This window comes from Alligator sinensis, unplaced genomic scaffold, assembly GCF_000455745.1.
Source record: "Alligator sinensis unplaced genomic scaffold, ASM45574v1 scaffold169_2, whole genome shotgun sequence".
Taxonomy (NCBI): Eukaryota; Metazoa; Chordata; order Crocodylia; family Alligatoridae; genus Alligator; species Alligator sinensis.
Genome location: NW_005842077.1, coordinates 1,609,098 through 1,629,624, shown reverse-complemented (window position 1 = coordinate 1,629,624; position 20,527 = coordinate 1,609,098). Strand labels below are relative to the sequence as shown.

At 39.6% G+C, this 20,527-nt stretch overlaps 1 protein-coding gene across 1 annotated transcript in view; it reads right to left on the bottom strand.

The window, feature by feature from the left end:
* Nucleotides 1–6: 6 nt before the first annotated feature.
* SLC10A7 (solute carrier family 10 member 7) overlaps nt 7–20,527 on the bottom strand; it is a 212,518-nt gene continuing 191,997 nt past the window's right edge. Inside the window, exons 11-12 of the mRNA XM_006023737.2 lie at nt 7,855–8,000; nt 7–3,520 (exon numbers count right to left, since the gene is read on the bottom strand). Coding sequence (XP_006023799.1) covers nt 3,476–3,520; nt 7,855–8,000 — 191 coding nt within the window. The 3' untranslated portion in view covers nt 7–3,475. The remainder of the gene's footprint in view (nt 3,521–7,854; nt 8,001–20,527) is intronic.

Sequence of the window (20,527 nt, the reverse complement as noted above, 5' to 3'; positions counted from 1 at the left end):
CCAGAATAATTTATGCAGCTGTATTTTTTGTAAAAACAGACGGCTGAATTCTTCTTTTCTTCTGTGGATGGGTGTAAGTCACCAGTCTGTTGGGACTGCAGCTTTGTTGGCTGTGTGCTGCTCATGTTAAGGAAAGAACATACAAATAACGACAAAAAAGTAGTGGAACTTGATTTCAAATAAATCGTAGAGTTATTTTACTTTGACATATTACTTGGACCATTTTAACCCATTAGGTTTTGTGCTTCACATCTTACTTAGACAGATAAGGGAAAATCAACTCTTGTTAGTTTGGTACCAAAAGATAGCCAACCCTTCAACTCTAATGTGTTATTTTTTTTCCTGCATTGACAGTAATATATAGAATTCAAGGTATGCAGAATCTAAGGCATTTAATGAGTGAACAGGATCCTCAAGTCCTAACACAGACAAAATTCTCATTGCCAGCAAAAGGAGTTTTGCCTGAAAATGTACAGTCAGCTTTCTCTTGGCAAATCTGAAGCAAAGCTCAGGAACCCTCAGAACTTTCCTCATCTTCTTGTAAAAACAGCTCTGTATTTAATTCACTTTAATCTGATAACAATTTGCAACATCCTCTACTTGCTTCTCCCTCCTTCTTCCAAGTAAAATCAGGTCTTTGAAGTTATTTACAACAGAATGAAATGGATTGTATGTAGAGAAAAAGATTTCCAAATTCCATTGATAAAATATATATTTTTTACAATTAATTTTTTTTTAAAAAGGGACAAGAAGTAATCTCCAAAACATCACCCTCAAAAGAATGAAACTTCAAGTTACAAAAATATAATGCTGAACTCTCTCATAAGGAAGTTTGTATTTTCTCTTATTTCGCATTAACCAAAGTTATTTTTATAAAGATGTATAAGCGTAATTGAAGGCATGACATGAACAGCTTAACAGTCTTTAAACATAACAAAATATTTGGGATATGAATACTTAAGTTCCACTAAGTATGGATTTAAAAATGTATTTCTGTTTTGCTTTACACCCCTTTCAGAACAATATATCCAACATTCATTTATGTAAAAAATAGAAATAAACATACAGCATTTAAGCTCCTTTAAGTCATCAATAATTACACTGAACAGGACCTAACAAAATTCTCTATGGAAAACAGTCCACCATATTTGTAACGTAGTAAATGTATAACAAAGACATTTTCAATGGAACCTAAACTAATTGTTGTACATAGCGAAGGCATTAGATTCAGTACTTTGAGGTAGATCAGCTGGAATATTAGCAGTGTATTGACTGCTCAGTGTAGACACATCCAATGAAAGGAAAAAAAAATTGTGTGCAAGAATTCTCTCTGGGGTTTAAACCAGTCATCCAGAACTCATGCTCTCTTTGGGCCTGATCCCATGCCTGTTAAAGCCAGTAGAAAAATTTATTCAGTCTCATGGAAGCTGGATTAGGCCCTTACATATGTACACTTTGGAGGTTCAAAAGACAGTCATGGAAACAAAGCCAAAAGAAGGTGTATGAAGCTGTGCCCTTTATCTAACCCTTGGATGTTTTTAGTATATGTGTTAAGTATCGAAAAAGAATTTGGACGCACAGAGAGCCAGCTAATCATAAAGGAGAATTTACTATTTGGCTCTAAAAATACGGGTGAGAGCTGCTTTTTCAGTTTAGCTTGTTCAGAGGGCTTGAGCCGGCCCTCAAAAGGCACGCACTTGTGGGATACTTCGGTAAGCTTAGTGATGATGCAGGCTCAACCTCAGGTATGGAGAGGCATCTCTCCATCTGCTTAGGGCAGGATTCCTGGTTCTAATCTAGTCGATGAGGGGGACGCTGTACCTTGCAGTTCCATGCACTTCTGGTAGTTGCTTGTTTTATCAATAGGGGCTGTTGATTTTACAGCACATCCTTGGCGATCCATAGTGAGAGCTGACATTTTAGCCTTGTCAGCAGCTCAGACCATTCTACTGCAAAGCATCTCTGCTTGGCATCAAATGTCAAAATCAGGGTAACATGGCAGACACACCAAACAGGACTTGAAGAACATATGGGGTCATTCATCCTAAGGGTCTATTCCCCTTGGCACAAATCAGATTCTCAGCTGGTATAAACTGCTGTTTGCACCAGCTGGGAACCTACACTCTTATACAAGTTGAGTGCAAGAGTAAGAGTGATGTGCCTGGCACCCTCCAACTCCACACTTTTGCTTATCATGGTTTGAAATTTTATTTTACTCCTTCTGAGATCTTGATGTACATGCCTTTTCACAGTTCTTACAAGTGGGTGAATTGTAGCATCCAGGTTAAAACCTCCATTTTAGCTCCTTGATTTTCTGAATAAGGTGCAGTGCTTGTGTGCTTAAGGATTATACACCTTTTCCTTCCTTTCTGTACGCATAAATAATATTATGCATCCAGATTCTTTTTTCTTATAACTTTATGACAAAAATAAATAAATATTTTATTTTAAAAAATGCTGCAATTGATTGTCAACTTAATTAAAATAGTGTCTTTGCTACCACAAACATCTTTCTTAATTCTTGTTACAACCTTAATTGGAGAAAAATAATTGTCAGCGTTCTAGTCCTCATAAGCCATTATTCATTTCTAATATGACAATTTATAACTTAGCTTGCTTACGACAGTTTCAACATTAGCATCCGCAATTGTGTCATTGCAGATCTCTGTGTTACATTTGGAAATGAAAAAAGAAAAACAAAAATTTTTGTTCACCTTGGGTAAATTATAAAAAGTCTTCTAGCTGCACAACATAACTTCACTCAGAACCCAAACAGTAGACCATTTCTTTGAAGAAGCCTATGATGCATTTAAGATATACAATGGCACAATATCATAAAATGGAATTGAAAGAAATTTCTTGAGAAACCATTAGCTTTGAAGGAATGTCTAGACAACTGCGTCAACACATGCAAATAATTTATGCTTTTCAGCTTCCATACAATGGATGGCCCCATGCTGAGTGTACACAAACTCAGAAGAAAAAGGCATGTCACAGTTATATGACTGGGGAGGGTAACAGAATCACAGAGAAATTCAAGTCAGTCTTGAATCAAAGTTCAGCAAGCACTTCCCTGTAGTCAACTAGCAGAGAATTGTGCCGCTAGTAATTTTGGCTAGTTTAAAACATTAACTTACAGCTGGTGACTCCTAGCTTGAGAGAGACGATGAAGGGAATACAACTTTTAATTACTAGGATCATCCACTCAGATAGAAAAATAAAAACTGAATGACTTCAAAATACTGTACAACCTCTTTCAGTAGCCAACAAAGTGGCTTCTGAAAGAAAAAAGCATTTTTGCTTTTGCCAAAAATGCATTTTTAAGGCACTTAAATGGGTATAACTTTTTAGTTATAGATATAAAAATAAAATATGCACTGAAGCAACATTCACAAATACCAGTCTTTGTCATTTGTCTGTGTGTGTACAGTATAGTACATATATACATTCACTGTGACACGGACCAACTTCACTGTTATACCTTCACGGGTGCTTTGGGCTGCCTTGTTAACTTCAGTGCCTGCAAACATTAAACAAAACAGTCATACAAACATACACAAGACAAGTTTTTATTTTAGTGGCTACAGTAAGACAGTGGATTTCCAGGTGATTCTGAAAAATATTAGCATGCAGATGATAAACTACTCTGTTTAGGTTGTATAATGATCTTTTGTTGTTGGCTATTGACACCGGGATCTCTAAATGCACTCTCCTATAGCCAGGCATTGTGTTGGCAGGTGTGGGAAAAGGTTCTTGAAACTGCACAACCAACAGGTTAGACCAGGGCTGTCCAACTGGCACCCTGCAAGGGGTTAATCTGTGTCCTCCAGGCTCCCACCTGGCTACGACCTCCCCCAACACTCCCAACTGTAGCAGCTGCAGCTGGAGGCTCCAGGCTCCCCTTTGACTTTTTGCTTCCTGCCCTGCCCTGGGAGGTGGGGTGAAGCAGTGGAGTCAGTCACCCATGCCCGCAGTCACTGTGGAGCTGTGGTTCCTGTACCCTTGTGCCTGCATGGTGCAACAGAGGGTGGAAAGCACCCACGTGCCCACTGCAACAGGGAAGGGGGGGCAAAGGGGTGGACTCAGCTTTCTGACGCTCTTTTCTATGGTTTTATGATTCACCTATGTAGGTCACTACTAGGTGGCTGACAGCAGAAGAAACAAGCAGGAAAAGGGCTAGAAGTGCTCATGAAGGAAGATGGATCGAGTCTTTGCTGTCTTTGAGAGCAACAAAAGCTCTTAAGCTTCCTGCTCAAGAAACCATCTTATGAAGTGGCTAATCCATCTATTGACTTGTTTTAAATTCACTATTTTGGAAAAGATGGTTAAGAAGGTTGTGGAGAGAGAATATCTCCTATTCACTCTACTTCACACCATCTAGTTTAAGGCTTCTTTTCACTGCAGAATCCGTACTACTTGCACTGTTGGATGATCGGCTACCTCTGTCAGTCATTCCTTCCTTTCCAATACATCCCCGGAGGAAAACAATAAGCAGTAACCTCTCAATGCTGAGGATAACTGTTGCCATTGAGTTATGTTTGTAGCAGTTCCTATAGCTTGCTACTACTCCTGCTCAATATTTATGCAAGGCAGATGTAGACCACATACATTCAATATGCTAACAACATTCATCTCTGTGGTCTCATCAAGTAAGACCCAACTTGTGAAACTGGCTAAATTACTTACTTTGGTTAATGGGAGTTGGGTGCCTGTGGGTTAACAGAGAGGTCCTTCAGAGGGGCTAATACTCTCACTTGCTGTGTGTGTGCTGGGTAAAACCCTCACCTGCTCCTCATGCAAAAAACAGAAGCTCTTAAGAATGATTTTAACCAGTGGCACTTGGACAGAACTATTTTTAGTGTGGATCTTATTTATCCAAGTCTCTGTCCTCTGAAGATAAAACTACAGCTGTGCATCCTATGTAGATTTGCAGTAACTGTATGTAGACGTGTGTTTATTAGGCACAGTTTCAGATGTCCTACAAATGGTTTTATACAAGCCTCTAGTTAGCTTTTAGGTGCAACATAAAGTGCTGGGAGAAAAGCTTTCAAAGACATGATTATCTAAGAGGCTACTTTCTTCCTGTGGGATATTTCTGCAAGTGCTCTCAACAACCAGGCTAAAGTTAACAGCTTGCTAGATTGTGAGGTTGGGGGAGAGGGCAGGCATTTCCTCATGAAGGGTACTCAAGCCCTATCACTCACATACCCCTTTGTATCCAAGACAGACTGCTTTTGCCAACCTTCAGAGCACAGTTCTTTTTTTTTTCTTGCACTTTAACTGTAAGGGTGCTTCAACAGATGTCACTTGATGTGAGGGGGGGACACTATTATTGTGATGAGTTGGTTAAAACAGTGATGGATGTTCTAAGAGATGGGGGCTGGTGAGAGTCTTTTTATTGTAGATATTTAGTGTATCATTAACTGTGTACATATTTTAAAGTCGATAAAAGCGCCTTAGAAAAAAACCTGTAGGAACAAATGAGGTGCATGTAATGTGATGCCCCTTTCCAAACACTACTATTAAGTATTGTTAAATGCAGCCATTAGAAATTATATTCTTGGGTATTATACTGCAAAGAGTTTAGGGGAGAGAAACCTTTCTACAATTTGTTTGGGGCATAGTTTCTTTTATTTTATTGCTTGGCAGATTCTGCTGCCATACTCTCAACCTAGAAAGACCTCACTGTAGATGAACCACTAAATATTTAAATTCAATTTCATACAAGCAGATCACATGTACTATCATAATTAAGCAAGAATGTCACTGGAACTGAGTACTGTGACTGGATAACCGTCTCCCACTGCAAGTGAGATGCCAAAGTGAAGCCAAAATGTTTACAGAAAATAAACATCAAGGTGATGATGACATGTTTGTTTTCAAAGTAGGAGACCATTATCCAGTCATAACATTCAGTTCTAGTGTAATTACTGCACCGGTACCACTAAATAACTTCATTGATTTGAAAACTACAGGAGTAATTAAAATAATATTAATGTGGATAACCCAAAACATCAAGTGCAGAATACTGGTGCAATAGAACAAAAATTTCTCAGTATATCCTTATTGTAACATTATAGTCTGGTTAGCACAAGTGACCAATTTGAAGCTTAATGAGTAAAAGGCTCATGCTCAGAGAAGCTCAGAAAAAGGGTGCAATGGTATCTCTAAGCCACTTCTGGTCTCCTTCAATCGTAAACTCAAGAATTTGTGGTTTTATACCCTGCCTAAAGGGTGGCCTAAACTGCAACAGCTGATAGCACTCCAAGGACAACTGCTGTAACTGAGGATCACAGAGATGCATTTTAATTAGTTACACAGGTTATAGAAAGGAGAAGGATGATATAAAAGCCATGATGCCCTAGCACTTCGGTGACTGTCCTAGGACCAGTGATGTCAATCTTAGACCTGATTTTTGTTGTTGCCAGGAATAGCACAAAGCGAGCCTTGTATATCTGGGGGTCTAGTCTACTATATTTTCACTGATTTTTGCTTAACAGAGATATCTAGGTTCATTTCTTAGGAATCTTTAGTTTGAGCTATAGGTCAAGATTTCCGGAAGTGACCAGTCATTCTGGATATCTCAACATTTTTGAGATTTATTGTTTATTCGTATGGAATGCAGCAACTGAATGACAGAACAAGCTATAAACAACTTATAACCAGTGGCCCTAAGGGATAAGGCTAGTGACGGTTTTAGATTTGATGCTTGGTTAGATTTAGATTTTTGAGATGCTTTAATGGAACAGGTCTTTTAGAGAGTCCTGAGCACCCACTCAGGTGTTTTAAATTGGGAAACCACAAACTGAAGCATCCTCACTCACCAGCTTGGGCAATCGGAGCCCCAGAGTTTATGACAGCACTGAAGGCTGAAGTCCTCAGCTGAATTATGCTAGGTTTAGACTTTTGCACACTATCAACCTTCAACAACAAGAACACCCTCTCTGGGCAAGGATGTTCTCCTGTTCCACACCTATTTAAACCTTGTCATAGCTGTTGACCAAAGGTGCCACTTAATTTCAATCACAAAGATTGGTTTCTGTGACCTGGATATTTGTGTGTTAGGAACTGGACTGAGACAATTTAATGTATTTCACATAGACTACTAATCAGCTGTCATGGAGTAACAGATGCTACCCCTACTGAAATAAGCCAGTAACTTAAATGTGAAAAATCTTTGCATATTCTGTTAGAAGCCTATGAACTCTCCCATGCCACATGCCTGTTTTTAAAACCTGATATGAGATACAATGCCTCCATCCACCAATCTAAAGTTTTAAAAAAATATAATAACCAGTGAATAATAGAAAACAATAAGAGTCTTGGTTCTGAATTACTTTAAGTAACTGTAATTCAGGATCTCATTTAAAACACACCCAGTAGATAAAAAGGACCCCAAGCTGGCAGATCTGTGAAATCCCTCATAAGAATAAATTTTAAGGCTAGCTAGCTATATTAGCTAGAGATTGACCCATACTTCAAGGGACATTATTATTAGGTGTGATGCGAGCCAAGAACCTGGCTTGTTATTAAGTATGCAGAGATATGAGCTGGATCTGACCTTCTCCAAAGTCTTGGATGACTGAATCTTAAAATCATTTAAGTTGGTCTAATAAAAGAAATCAGATTCACCCAAAGAACTTTGTCTGCCTGAATCCTGAGGGGTTTTTTAAAAATCCATTGTGAATATCATCATTGTCATAAAACAGGTAAAGTTATAGTGGAAAACCCTTGGTAAAGGATCTGCATCAAGAAAACTGAAGGTTTCAGTGACATTTACTTACCATTACTATTTCTTATATTAAAGAAATAATAGTTAGCATTATAAATACTTCTATGAGAACAATGTCTTACCTTTTGTCTAGAAATCATCCAAGACTTTATTGTTGGTACCAGTAGACTGCCAAGAAGAATTTGAGCCGGGTGATAGATAAGTAAGGGAACAGAAATTAAAGACAGGTGCTCATAGCCTGCAAATACTATCTTCAGCATTGGAATCCCTGTGGGCAGAAAGATGATAGACTTTGCTTCTGAGTTTGCTTTTTATATGTAGGATCACAGCAAAGCATTTTGCATTTTACTAAGATTTTGAACCAGAACCTCCCCCTCACCCCCACACATTTCTGCAAGAATGAAGACACAAAATTAGCTTGTAAGAAGCAAAAGAAGATATGAATACACAACAGCTTCACTGCAAAGGACCTCTTCCCCTCTGGCAAAAAGGAAAGAGCTGGAAAATACCAGGACAGCTTCCAACAGAGGTTTCCTAATTAAGTTGAGAGCTGCCAAATTCCAGCCAGAGGCTTGATGTAGATCTGTTCCTTCCTGGAGGGTGATTGTGCAGGTGCTGGAGGGAGCCTTACATTCACTTTTTCTTCTTGTTGTGCCATGTTCCCACTTCTCCCCCACCCCCCCTTCCAACCTGCTTATCTCCTCCAATTCACAATTTTCTTCCAGTCCTATCAGTACTGTGGGAGTGTTGTGCCATTTCCATAGTTAAACACTAAGCCACTGGCCCTGTCTGCTGTGATTGATGCACATAACCAAGGTGGAGAGCCAAGTGCCAGTTTAGGGAATATTCATGTGGCAGAGAACAACGCTGCCTCTTCTGGCCAAATATCTCAGAAAAGAGAAAAAAGGCCTAATGAACTAATGGAGCACAACAGATCAACTGAAGGAGTTGATGGGTAATTAGGGGTCACGGGGGAACACAGGGTGCTCAGACTTGAGAGATATCACAAAAAATAAAGACTTACTCAATGTAGTTTTAGGAATAGGATAGACCAGCACTTGTATGGGATGACTTGGAGAGGGATGATCCTTCCAAGAATAGGGGATTGGACTACATGACCTCCTTAGGTCCCTTCTAGCACTACTCTTCTATGAAATAGGCTCTTGTACTAGGGGTGAACAATTATTTTAGCTGGTGGGCCACTTATTGAGTTTTGGTGAGCGGCTGAGGGCCACACACAAGATCTTTCAGAAGATATAATTTTAACAAATTATAGATAAAACACAAATCATATACTAAAAATCAATAATCTATGATAACTTATTGTTGCACACTATTGTGTGCAAAATATTATTTCACATTATTTAACTTATTAATATCAAATATTTCATTTCAAATATTTTATTTCAAAAATATTTTTTGTTCTGATTTATGTTTTTGAGTAGTGTATATAGAGGCAACTGCGTAACAGCTCAAGATAAAGTCTTACTCTTGTATACTGTGTGTGAGGTGTGTGTGTGGGGGGTGGGGGGGAATGCCCGTGCGCTAGATCCTGGGAGCTGGCTGATGGAAGAGGGAGGAAGGGAGGGTCAAGGTTGTGTGTGTGTGCGCGTTTGGGCGGGGGGGGGGAAAGGAGACACACACGACACAAAAGATTCCCAGCAGGACTGCTGCTGCAGCTTCCTGGATGCTGCTCATCTACCCCCATCTCCAGTGGCTCCTCCTTGTCCTTCTTCTGCCCCTGCTGTGCTGCTCTAGGCAGCAGGTAGTGCAAGGCACCAGCGAGGCAAGGGGGCAGCTGCAGCCAGGTGGTTCCTGCTCCAGTGTGTGGGGCTCCAGCTCCAGGCCATCTTCCAGTCACTCAGCTGTCTGGTGCAATGAGCAGCTACTTGCAGGCAGCTGAGTGGGTGCAAGGCAGCCCTGCCAGGAAGCTGTGCACACTGGACAGGACTGGGGGCAGGGCAGTGTCATCTGCAGGCATGAGGCAGGTGTGGGCAGGAGTGTGGCATGGGTTGCCCTGGGTGGATGAGTGGGCAGGGCTCGGCCACATGCAGAGTGCTTTGTGGGCAGCCGCAGACCAGATATAATCAATTGGTAGGCCACACCTGGCCTGCAGGCTGTATTTTTCCCACTCTTGTTTTATATGATCCCCTCCCATCTAGTGGTGAGATGCCATAATAGCACCTGCTGCAGCAGTGACTTATGGCAACAGGTAGTCTGTCCTCTCTAGATCATGAACACCTTACATTGTTGTACAGCACAGACGTAAATGTTGAGAAGATGCAAACCAACAACACCAAAAGTAGGACGGTAACAACTTGCAAAAAACCAAACACAAGCGGTTTGGGAAAAAAAATTGCCATGAGTCAGACTTGCCAGGTTCTGCAGCGTCTTAGCACAAAATGAAAGAGGTCAAAACCATCTGATAGCTGCTCAGTGACCTATGTGAAATGAACTGCTGCTGATGTGAGTTCCTTCCTCAGTAGACTATATCACAAAAATCATTTGCAGAATTAGTACTGCTCTTGGTTGGCCAAAAGGAGAGATGAAGCCTGAATGGTTCATTAGGTATCTCCTTTCATAGGGCGGCCCATGATTATGGCTGAGAGAGGAATATGGGGAAACTTATGCTGATACTGTTTGAATGCTGTCATGTTGATCCAGAAGGACTGCTGCCTTCGTAACTGTCGGTCTTCCTAAGCACTAATGGCTACCTAACATTTAGAAAAAGTAGTGCATTCTTTTAAAGAAAAAATGGAATATAGCTATGCAGCTATTTACTTCAAACCCTTTTTTGGTTCAAAATCTCCTCCTAAGACTTTTACCACTACCCTGAAAAATGAGGGGTGTTCGCAGAGATCGTAATCTACCAGTTCTTGCACTAACCACGCAGAGGATCAGATATGAATGTACTAGCTATTCCAAAGGGAAACCCTTGAGAATTCAGCACATTTTATTCCTCACTTAAATGCAACACTGGTTACCTCCATCTTTTGAGCAAAAGCTAGCCAGGAGAGAGATGCTTTCAGATCCCATCTGCGTGTCACCACTGAGCAGCCCATAACTGGGATCCAAACAAAGAGGTCACTTCTAATAAAAACATTGCTTTGCCTATAACTGCCAGAATCTTTTTCTTTTCAACTTTTCTGGCCACCCAGATCAACTGTTGCCACCCTCCTAAACAAGGGAGCATAACTTACTTGCCACATATTTACTGCTACAGGTAGTATCATTGCCCGGGACACCCAGATCCAAAAGATGCTGCCTCACACTGATCAAGGCACTCCTCCAATCTTTTTAATCCTTCTAGTTTCATGATATGAAACCACTGAGTCTGAACTTCCAAGCCCTCACCCATGCTTGAGTAAGGGCATACATATTTCCGGTGAAAGACTTAAAATTAATCAGTTTGCAGTACTAGGTTCAATATTATTAAACGTGCTCAGACAACATCTTGGATTTACCATCAACACAGCTAAATTAGTTTTCAACACTAAAAATTACTTTTGTTGTGGCATGTATAGCTCAAATCAAAAGGCCGCTAGACCGGTTGTACTTTTGAAAGGAATATGGGATTCACAGTAACCTGTTGGGCAGGAAGAGCTTGCCAAGGTGCAGAGAATTTCTTGTTCTTTCATGTGTGTTTAGGGGTTCATGAATGTACTGTATCTGACTGTATACATTAATAGATATCTCTATATCAAAGATTGTAATTTACTACACAATCCCACCATACTGTCTTTCTAGAATAGATAATGATTTTCTAGCCAAACAATTTGCCACCCCAAACTTTAACCCATTCAAAAATGCAGCCAGAAAAAAAATATGATACTTTAAATGAAAATCTGAACATATCCTAATTGACCATCATGCTCTGACAATATTTATAATAACAATACAAAAGGCAGAAGCAAAATTAGAACAAACAGTTTATGATCTCAAGCTTGTCCCAGATCCAAAGTGACCAAAATGTTTTTCAAATGTCTGAGAGGCATGGATTTTTGTGGGCAATATCTTTTTGTTAGACCAACTGTCACACACAAAAATCCTTGTCTCTTGCATTTTTCCTGAACCATCACAGCTCCAACTCTACTTTGACCTAACTTTCAAACATATACATCATTTCTGGGACATAAACAGACACCAGACATTATAACCTAAAAGGTAACTTTTTTAGGGTAAAGTTATGATGCCAGTAAAATAGGGAAGGAAAATGAGAGTTGCCACCTATAAATACAAAACCCTGTAACAACGGTGACACTATAATGATATAATTATAAGTATGTCACTAAGTTCTAAGGGATCCTTAATTCACTGATTATTTCAAGTACATGGCAGAACAATAAGTCCTTTTACAAATGTACAATTACAACAACATTTCTATAAATGACTAGGAAAAACTAACTGGAAGAGGGGAAAAAAGGCAAATTCTTGGGTAAACATTATTTAATTAAGGAAAAACATCCTGTTTTCTTTTTATTCAGTTCCTGATTACTGAAATTCCAGCCGATGCTAGCTGTCAAGAGCATGTAGCAAATATCACACCAGAGAGACTATGAAGATTGGACCCTTAGAGGCTCATGTCAGCAACAGGGCAACAAAAACAAAAACAAGAAAGGTGTCAGAAGTTTTGCTTTTAACTGAATAATAATAAAAAATCCCACCAAGAAAATAAATGTTGAAATTAAAATATTTCTCTGTAATACTTCCAGAATTACTCGTAACTTTGAATCCAAGAAGTGAGGAAAATACATTATTTTTATGTTATGCAAGAAAGAAGCTTGAACGGGAAACCTTTCATATCACTTTGTTTCTTTGTAAAATGTTGTAAAACAAACAAGCCCACAAAGAATGCTACTGTTATGACTCCTGGGCTAAGCTTGCATGGAAAATATATTTTTATGTTGAGGTTTGAACTGCTGTTAACTGACTTTGTAGCAGAAAACACTGACTGAAACAGTACTGACATGAGCAGGTGCTGCTATAACAAAAAATAATAGAGTGAGAGGGCTAAGTTTAAATTTTTCAGATGGATAGCAAGAAAGGAAGGTGCTAAGAAAAAAGGATTTGGTTATCTTTATTTTTGTTTGTCTGCTCCTGTTTTGTTCATCACTTATAGCATACAGCAACCAACTCTAATGTAGCACGATAGCTACAGCAACACTAAATTAATTCAGACGGAGTCTGCAAAGTACCAGAGTATATGCATTACAAAAATTAGCCTCGTCACACTCCTCTTACAGTTTTTCAAAATGCAATAAGGTCTCTCACCCCCTTCTCTGTGCATCTTGTTTGCAGTCTGACCCAATATTTTAAAAGGTGTAACATATACAAACTCACACAAACTGGTTTTCTTGCTTTTTGTCACATCTCTTATGTAGTGTAATTTGTCCTGAATGACACTAGTGTAAAAGGGATTTGCTCTGGGGTTTATTACTTATCTGTGATTTTAGATTCCCCTGCAATGCCTCATATAACTTCACAGATCAAAAGAACAAGCAGCTGAACACTCTGGGAGCATATGGCCAGGGCCATATCCCATTCGCTTCCAAAGAGAGAGGGAGAAATGGGGCCCAGACATGTAACAAAAAAGCTTCTTGCGGGATCAGGTTAGAGAGAGAGGAAAAGCAAAAGGGAGGAACATCAGGAATTATTTCAAAATATGTCCTTATTCCCGAGAGAAACACCCTCCTGCCCCAACACCAAAGAAATGCCAAACCACCCACTCACTTTCCAGCTGTATTTTTCCCATTTTTCACCCCTTTGGTCTTGCTCCCTTCACCTCCCTCTTGTCTGTGCTCACTGCCTTCGCATTGCTCCTCACTCCTTGGCTCCTGCACTCAGGGGTCTTTCTTTCTCTTGTGTTCCTTCCCACTTTCTCCTTCTTCCCCACTCCTTCTCTTTGTGTTACCACACACTCTTGTTTAGCCTGCATGCTTTTGCTGCTCACAAGGGTCCACTCACTAACAGTGTAATGCAGGGCGCTGACAGACGTGCAGATCCCTGGTCCCACTCATGTAACATACGGTGCTTCACAGAAAGCGCCATGAATTAAACTGATCCCCCCCGACCCAACAGACGTTCGCTGTTGGGTCAGGAGTGTGGGGGATCGAGTTCCACTTTGGAACCAATCTAGGAGGAGATGAGTGTCTGTAGCTTCTCTCCTCTCCCCCCACCCTGCTCCCCAGCTCCAGAGAACTGGCACTGGTATCCCACTTCCTCCAATACTTGTTTTCTTTTTCTGTGAGTTCGCTACTCCTTTGTTATTATCCTTAGCATATGTGGAAAAAAACCCTGCAAATAAGAGAAAATCTGTTCATCCTTTCTCCATGGCTATCAACATGGCCAACAATAATGACACCATAACGGTACAGAGTGCGAGTATTAAAAGAGCTATTTGTGTTCCCCTTCACCAGGGAGGTATTCTGATTTGGCCCTAAGGTTGTCCTTTGACCAGCCCTGATCTAAGGTTACTGTTTCCCTAGTAACCAGCTCAACTGAAATGTATTTATCCTTCCCCCAGCCTTGCACCCAGTGTAACCTCACACATCTCTCCCTCCCTCCTTCTCTCTCCCCTTGTTACTTTCACATTTTCTAGTCTCCTTTATACAAGGCCCATGAAAATATCATGCTGCACTTCACTACATTTAGTTAAATGTAAAATAATAATAATAATAAAAAACCTACAAGATTTGAAGGTATTTTTAAGCAAATTTAAATACAGGGCTCTTTTCATCTAGCTATCGCTGCAGTAATATAAATGAAGCAAATTAATTTTAATGCTCCAAGGTACTGATTCTGTGTCACTGTAGTTGACAGGATCCAACTAGACTTTATGAGATGGCATTTGACTTTATGGAAGTGAGCACTATGCACGCATTTACAATTTTACAGGGACTTTAAGCTGTCATGCTGAAAAATGTTTATAAAACATTAATCAAAAAATGCCTCTTTAATACAATGCATTGTCTGAAAGATGTTAGAAGGCACATATTATAAATGGATTCTTTTTCTGACTAAAGTAATTTCTACCAAAAGCATTTCCCCATTGCTATACAAGTACACAGTGTGGATAGATAAAGAGCACTTTCTCAGCACATTACTACCTGATCCAAACACTTGGGAAATCACTAATGTACAGCATGCCATATTTCCATGTCACACATGACACATTTGTCTAAAATTACCCAACAGAGTTTGACATTGCGGCATATTCCATAGCAGAGCTTTCAACTGACATCTGCCAAGTAAGAACTTCAAGTAAGAGCTTTCTTCTTCTAACAAGCAAGTAAGAGTTTTCTTTTATCCTATGCCCATGATGGAAGTGATAAAACAATAAGTACTGGAACTCAGGTTTTTTTTCTAGTTTAATATGTTTATTTTATGCTCCTTGAATTTGTAAGCTTCCCCCATAGCAGTGCTTCATCACTGCTATGATTTGAAAGAACTTAATAGAACATTTTTATTACTACCAAAATGTGGGCCATTATCCCTCACACCCAAAACAGAATTATTGCTAGATGCTACACTTATTTACTTTATTGTATAGTTTTTTTCCCCCCCTTAAATGTCTGTATGCCTAACAATTTATCCTAAAACTTTATTGCTTACATTACTGAACCACATTCCAAATCACTTGTGCATTGCACATATGAGACACCGCAGTATTTTTACTTGGAGAAACATATTTGGTACAACAGAAAGAGAATACTGCTGAGCCTATGGACGCACAAGCCAACAGAGACGAAAGCAGAACTCACAAAAACCAATGAAAATATTAGAACACAATCATCAGTTTACGGCTTATAGTACTATATTCTACTTATCTGTACATTTCTAAACTGTTGATTACCATGTTGCTTAAAACTGTTGTATATAAGAAAAAAGACTAAATAGAACCATTACTGAGGTGCAAGTAATATTAGCTTCTTTGTCCCTACCCAAGTTACATTGCCTTTCTATAGGATTGTTTGAGGCTGATGGTGTAGGAAGTACTGCCAGGCCATTTAAGAATACTGTATACTGAGTAAAGTCCTTTGCAGAGAGGAAAAAGTCTTGAACTGAAAGTTGTCAGAGAAAGGCCATTTCAGCTGGGTCTCCTGTGGTGGGGAATTCCATAGCCAAAAACTTGACCCCAGGGAATGTGCTTCATGATTTTGCCAACCATGCTGTTCCTCTCGATGGAGGTGGAAAGGACAGTTGAGGACAGAAGTTAGTTCTAAACCATTTAGACTATAAATGGGCATCGCATTTATCCTGGGATAAACCATTTTATCTCTGTTGTCTCAGGATAAATCCTAAAAACGTTTCCTCGATAAGAGGTAGTAGCAATTTATCCCAGGATACAGCAACGTATGTCGGTATAGTTATCCCAGCATTATGTGACCGAATCAATGGCAGAACAGTGGCACTGCATTCAACTGCTCATTAAACTGTGGGCAATGTGTCTATGTGCCAATCCTGGGATATTTTGTTTTGGGACACACACAGGCACAACTTATGCAGGGACAAATCCAACATCTATTTCTAGCCCCAAGGATCAGCTATGGGAATGATGTTGTGAAGCAGGTAAGTTCTTGGATGGAGAGCTATCAGTGAGCACAGCGCACTGGTGACATTCCGATTAGTTTTTGCTCTAGAGAGGTTTCATATTGTATTGGGTGGAACTTTAATTCCACCTTTGCAGTTATTCTTAGGGAGCATAATTTGAAGAAGAACAATATAGCTAGGCCCTGAATCCTAAAGGAAGGGGCAAAATCTTTTGGGTAGCTGTTCATGCTGAGCTTTCTGGTTGTTGTTATTCTAGGACCTTGGGACAGCACATCATTTTGATGATATGAACAGGTGGCTTTAATCATAGCTGGATCCGGAGGGTTGTGCAGGTGTGGTGCTGCACATGCACAGTGAGCTCTCTGAACTCAGTGGCTTGTCCATGTGGCTGCTGACAAAGCCTATGTTGGCAAGGCTCCAGAACCCAGGGAGTGAAAGCTGCCACAGTTTGTACCCGCTCCTCCACTCCAAACAGGAGATAATCCTACTTCAGCTGGGAGCCTTGGCAGGTCTGTGCTTATCCTGATGGACAATGCAACCCATGCACCATAGGAAGGATAAAGAATCTTCAAAAGAGTTTTCAGGGCCCTAGCCCGGAGGCCTGAGAACAGGGACAAAGCACAGCTGCGGTGGAATTGAATCCCACAAGCCATTCAGAAGATCAGAGAGGAAAGCCGAACTCACAAAAAGCAGTGAAAAATGTTAGAACACAATCATCAATTTATGATGTTTCTATTGGCCCGGAAGTTACTCCAGGTTGTAAGAGAACCACTTTGTGCTATTCAGTCCTGCCTGTGTGAGATGACACCAGTTGCAAGAGACTTGATAGGGCTGTGATGCAAATAATGAAGGGGGGGGGGAGGGGGGAAGAGAAGATTCACCAGGAAAGAGACAGATATATCTTTTGTCACTAACACCAAAAGAAAAGCTGGAGAAAAGCTAGTGCCCTAGGCAGGCTTTTACTAATTTTAGTTTTTAGCCGTTCAGGTCAGTGGTTCACTATATTCAGATTACCACAGAAGTCTGAGACTGTGCAATGTAAAATGTAGTTACTAAGAAACGGCACATCTTGGTGCTATCAAAGTTTTAAGTAAATAAAAATGTAAAAGGGAAAAAAGAGAAAGTGAAGTTTGATCTATTTCTGGTTTTTCAATGAGTATGTTCAGATTGGAAGTGATGTTTAATGAATGCTCCAAGCCATCTCACCAGATGCTAACAATGAAACATTTAACACCAACAACTGAAGACTGGTTCCTTAGACTCAGAAGCACCTCTACCTGCTTGACAGCATTGTAACAGTAATTAGTTAAAAGGGAATTCAAGAACAAATCAAACCACCATGAGTCTTATTTTAAATCTGGTTAATACCTACAATGGGACCCTTGCATATACATGGCAGTGTGGTAGCACTGACCCTAGTTATTTTAGAGACATTTTGTTGACATTTAGAGACACTTTATCAAGTAATTCTTCATACAGAAAATGTACATTAGGAGTTTGTCTCCTACTTCATCAGCTGTACCAAAGCAATGAGTTTCTTGCTCTCAAAGGCAACTCCAGAAATGCCCTTCTCTGTCTATAGTTCCAGTAGCCAATACTTTAATAGAAGAGAGCTATGATAGGGCCTCAGAAACTATAATGGTTAAAAAGAAGTACCTACAGAGGTAGAGAGCTATTCCACAGACTGAGAGCTTTGTTTTAATAAACACACATTCTCCTTGAACACAACCATTCTGCTTCCTATGTAGCTGATGCTAGAATTGACTAAGCATAAAAATTTTGACTACGTGAATTTTACCTAAATACATTATTAGCATAGACATTATAAGATACTCACATGCATTATTCCTATTGTATTTGGGAACACGCAAGGAAGGATATGCCCCAAACTTGTTTCAAATTGTCAGTTAATTTGACTTTTAAGAATATATTATTTAAAAAAAAAAAAATCTCTCCTGAAGCATCAATGCAAATGAAAAACGCATACATTAAACAGAACTTCTTCTCCCTTACTTTATTATTTACTTTTCTGGGCTATGGGAAAAGACAGCTATTAGAAGCTAGAAATGCTGGCACTGACTTTACCTTTGATTCTCTTTTTAGATTTTTTTTGGCCAGCAAAAGAGTATACTTGGTGAAAGAACCCCAGAGGGACTAAATGATTTACCTTTGCTATCACTTGGACAATAACTTAAGATTTTATGGGTATTAGCTCTTTCTCCAGAGTTAGTGACAAGAACTGTGTATATCCATCTCCTGTTCTAAAATGCTGAAAATTAGGAATGTAGTAGTGATAGGGGCTGTTTTCTTTGTTTTAATTCTTGCACCCATAGCTTCAGAAGTGTCTCGAGTCAGCATCTGAGACCAACTGCCAGAAGAAACACTGAAACTAGTACATGTAGATGCGATAGTCTCAGGAAGATTCAGCATCCTCTTCAATGCTCTCAAACTTTAGTATAGATGACATCTGTAGCCTCTGCCAGCTTGGGATAAAGGAATCTTGAGTTGTGTCCAAACTTGGATCTCCCCAGGGGTAATCTGTCAGCTATCTGCTGAGTATAACATAGTCTCTTAAAGTAGATAAATTAACTTTAACTGTGTTTTGGCAGGGAGGGAGGGTCGGGAGGCCTCTCTTGTGTCATTATCATTTTACAGCTGGATCTGTGTGTTTATTTATTTTTTTATTATAAAGAGGTATGAACTTGCTGTCATTAAAAACCTGCAATCTGGTTTTTAGTGTCTGATCCAATTAAGCATACATCTGGGAAGACACACAACCAAATAAATAATTGGAGAGGTGCAACTCTGAAATGACAATTGTTATTCATCGATCTCTTTTTGCAAGTTGAGATTGAGAGATGTAAACTTCAAGTGAATGAGATCTCCTGGGTGAGATTCTTCAGTTCAAACACAGTAAACAACTGTTGTTCTCTGATGCACATTTTAGTACTGCTGGAGGCAAACTTTCTAAATATTAATAAAAAACCTACTACTGGCAGAGAGTACAGATGAATAGGAAGCACTGGGAGCCAGTGCTGAATTTCTTGCCTATATTCAAAGTCTAATCAAAAAGCATACGTCTCAGGTCAGATAAGAAGGGAGTTCCCTTAATTTCCTGGAGAAGCCCCCTTTTGCAGTCACAGAGAGATCAAATTTTGGAAAATGACAGAATCACGAACATCATGTTAAACGCAGCAGCAGAAAAGCATGCACTGTGTCCAAGCCTCATGACAAGTCATTTAAACTACAATATTTCTTACTTTGCAGTACACCTATCAAGAGATTATCTTCCTGGAAAAAGGGTCACTGTAGCCCTTTTGGGCTGCTCTGGCAGTATAGACCATGGGGATGCGGTGGGGGAAAAGGTATTGCCAAAACAATGCTGCTTTTTTTGCCTGCTATGAAATGGCATATATCAAAGCAGGCCTGGGTTTACTCTAAGAAGTGCCTGTTTGGCTATTGTACTCTAAGTGTCACACTGAAAATGACTGTGAATGTTCACTTCATATGCCAATCAGAAACACCAAGAAAGCAGCCTGGCAAACCAGAGGGAACTACTTCATTTAAAGAAAAGTATTTTACTATTCTACTGTATTGCTGTTGAAATGCTTCTACTATAAAAATATGATATGCTTAAAAAGCATATACAACATGAGGGTGAAGTCACTGGTTTGTCTTTATCAACAGATGAAAAAAACCCCTGTGCAGAACCCTGGAGACAGAAATCTTGCTGGCAAAAAAAAAAAAAAGATGCAAAGAAACCACAACTTGATCTAAATTGGGTTTGTTCAAGTGGGCTTGCAGAGCCAAGTAAATGAGTATAGTGTTCAGAAGTTTCCTCCTTAAAAATAAACCTATTAGAAATATGGTCAGGTGTAAACTTATGATTTCCTAAAATATTAAAAAAATATGCTGAAATCATGAGCCTCTGTCAGAAGTTTGTGTGTTGTCTGAGCTAAGGCCTGAATATTTTACTACAGAAAGAAAAAATGTACAGAGGGAAACATCTAACTCTTGAAATTAAGTTTTATGAATATAGCACAGTAAGTCATGCACTACATTAAAGGCTTAATCTTGTCGATCAAACTCAGTTGGAGACTGAAATCATGATTTAAGTTGCTGATTTAAATCAATTCACTTTGCAGGCATACAGAAAAATGGACAGCTGGGGTGAGTGGGCCATAGCAAGAGTGCTTCTGCAAGGCTCTGTGTGCCACCAAACCTAGCCAGGAATTCAGAAGCTGC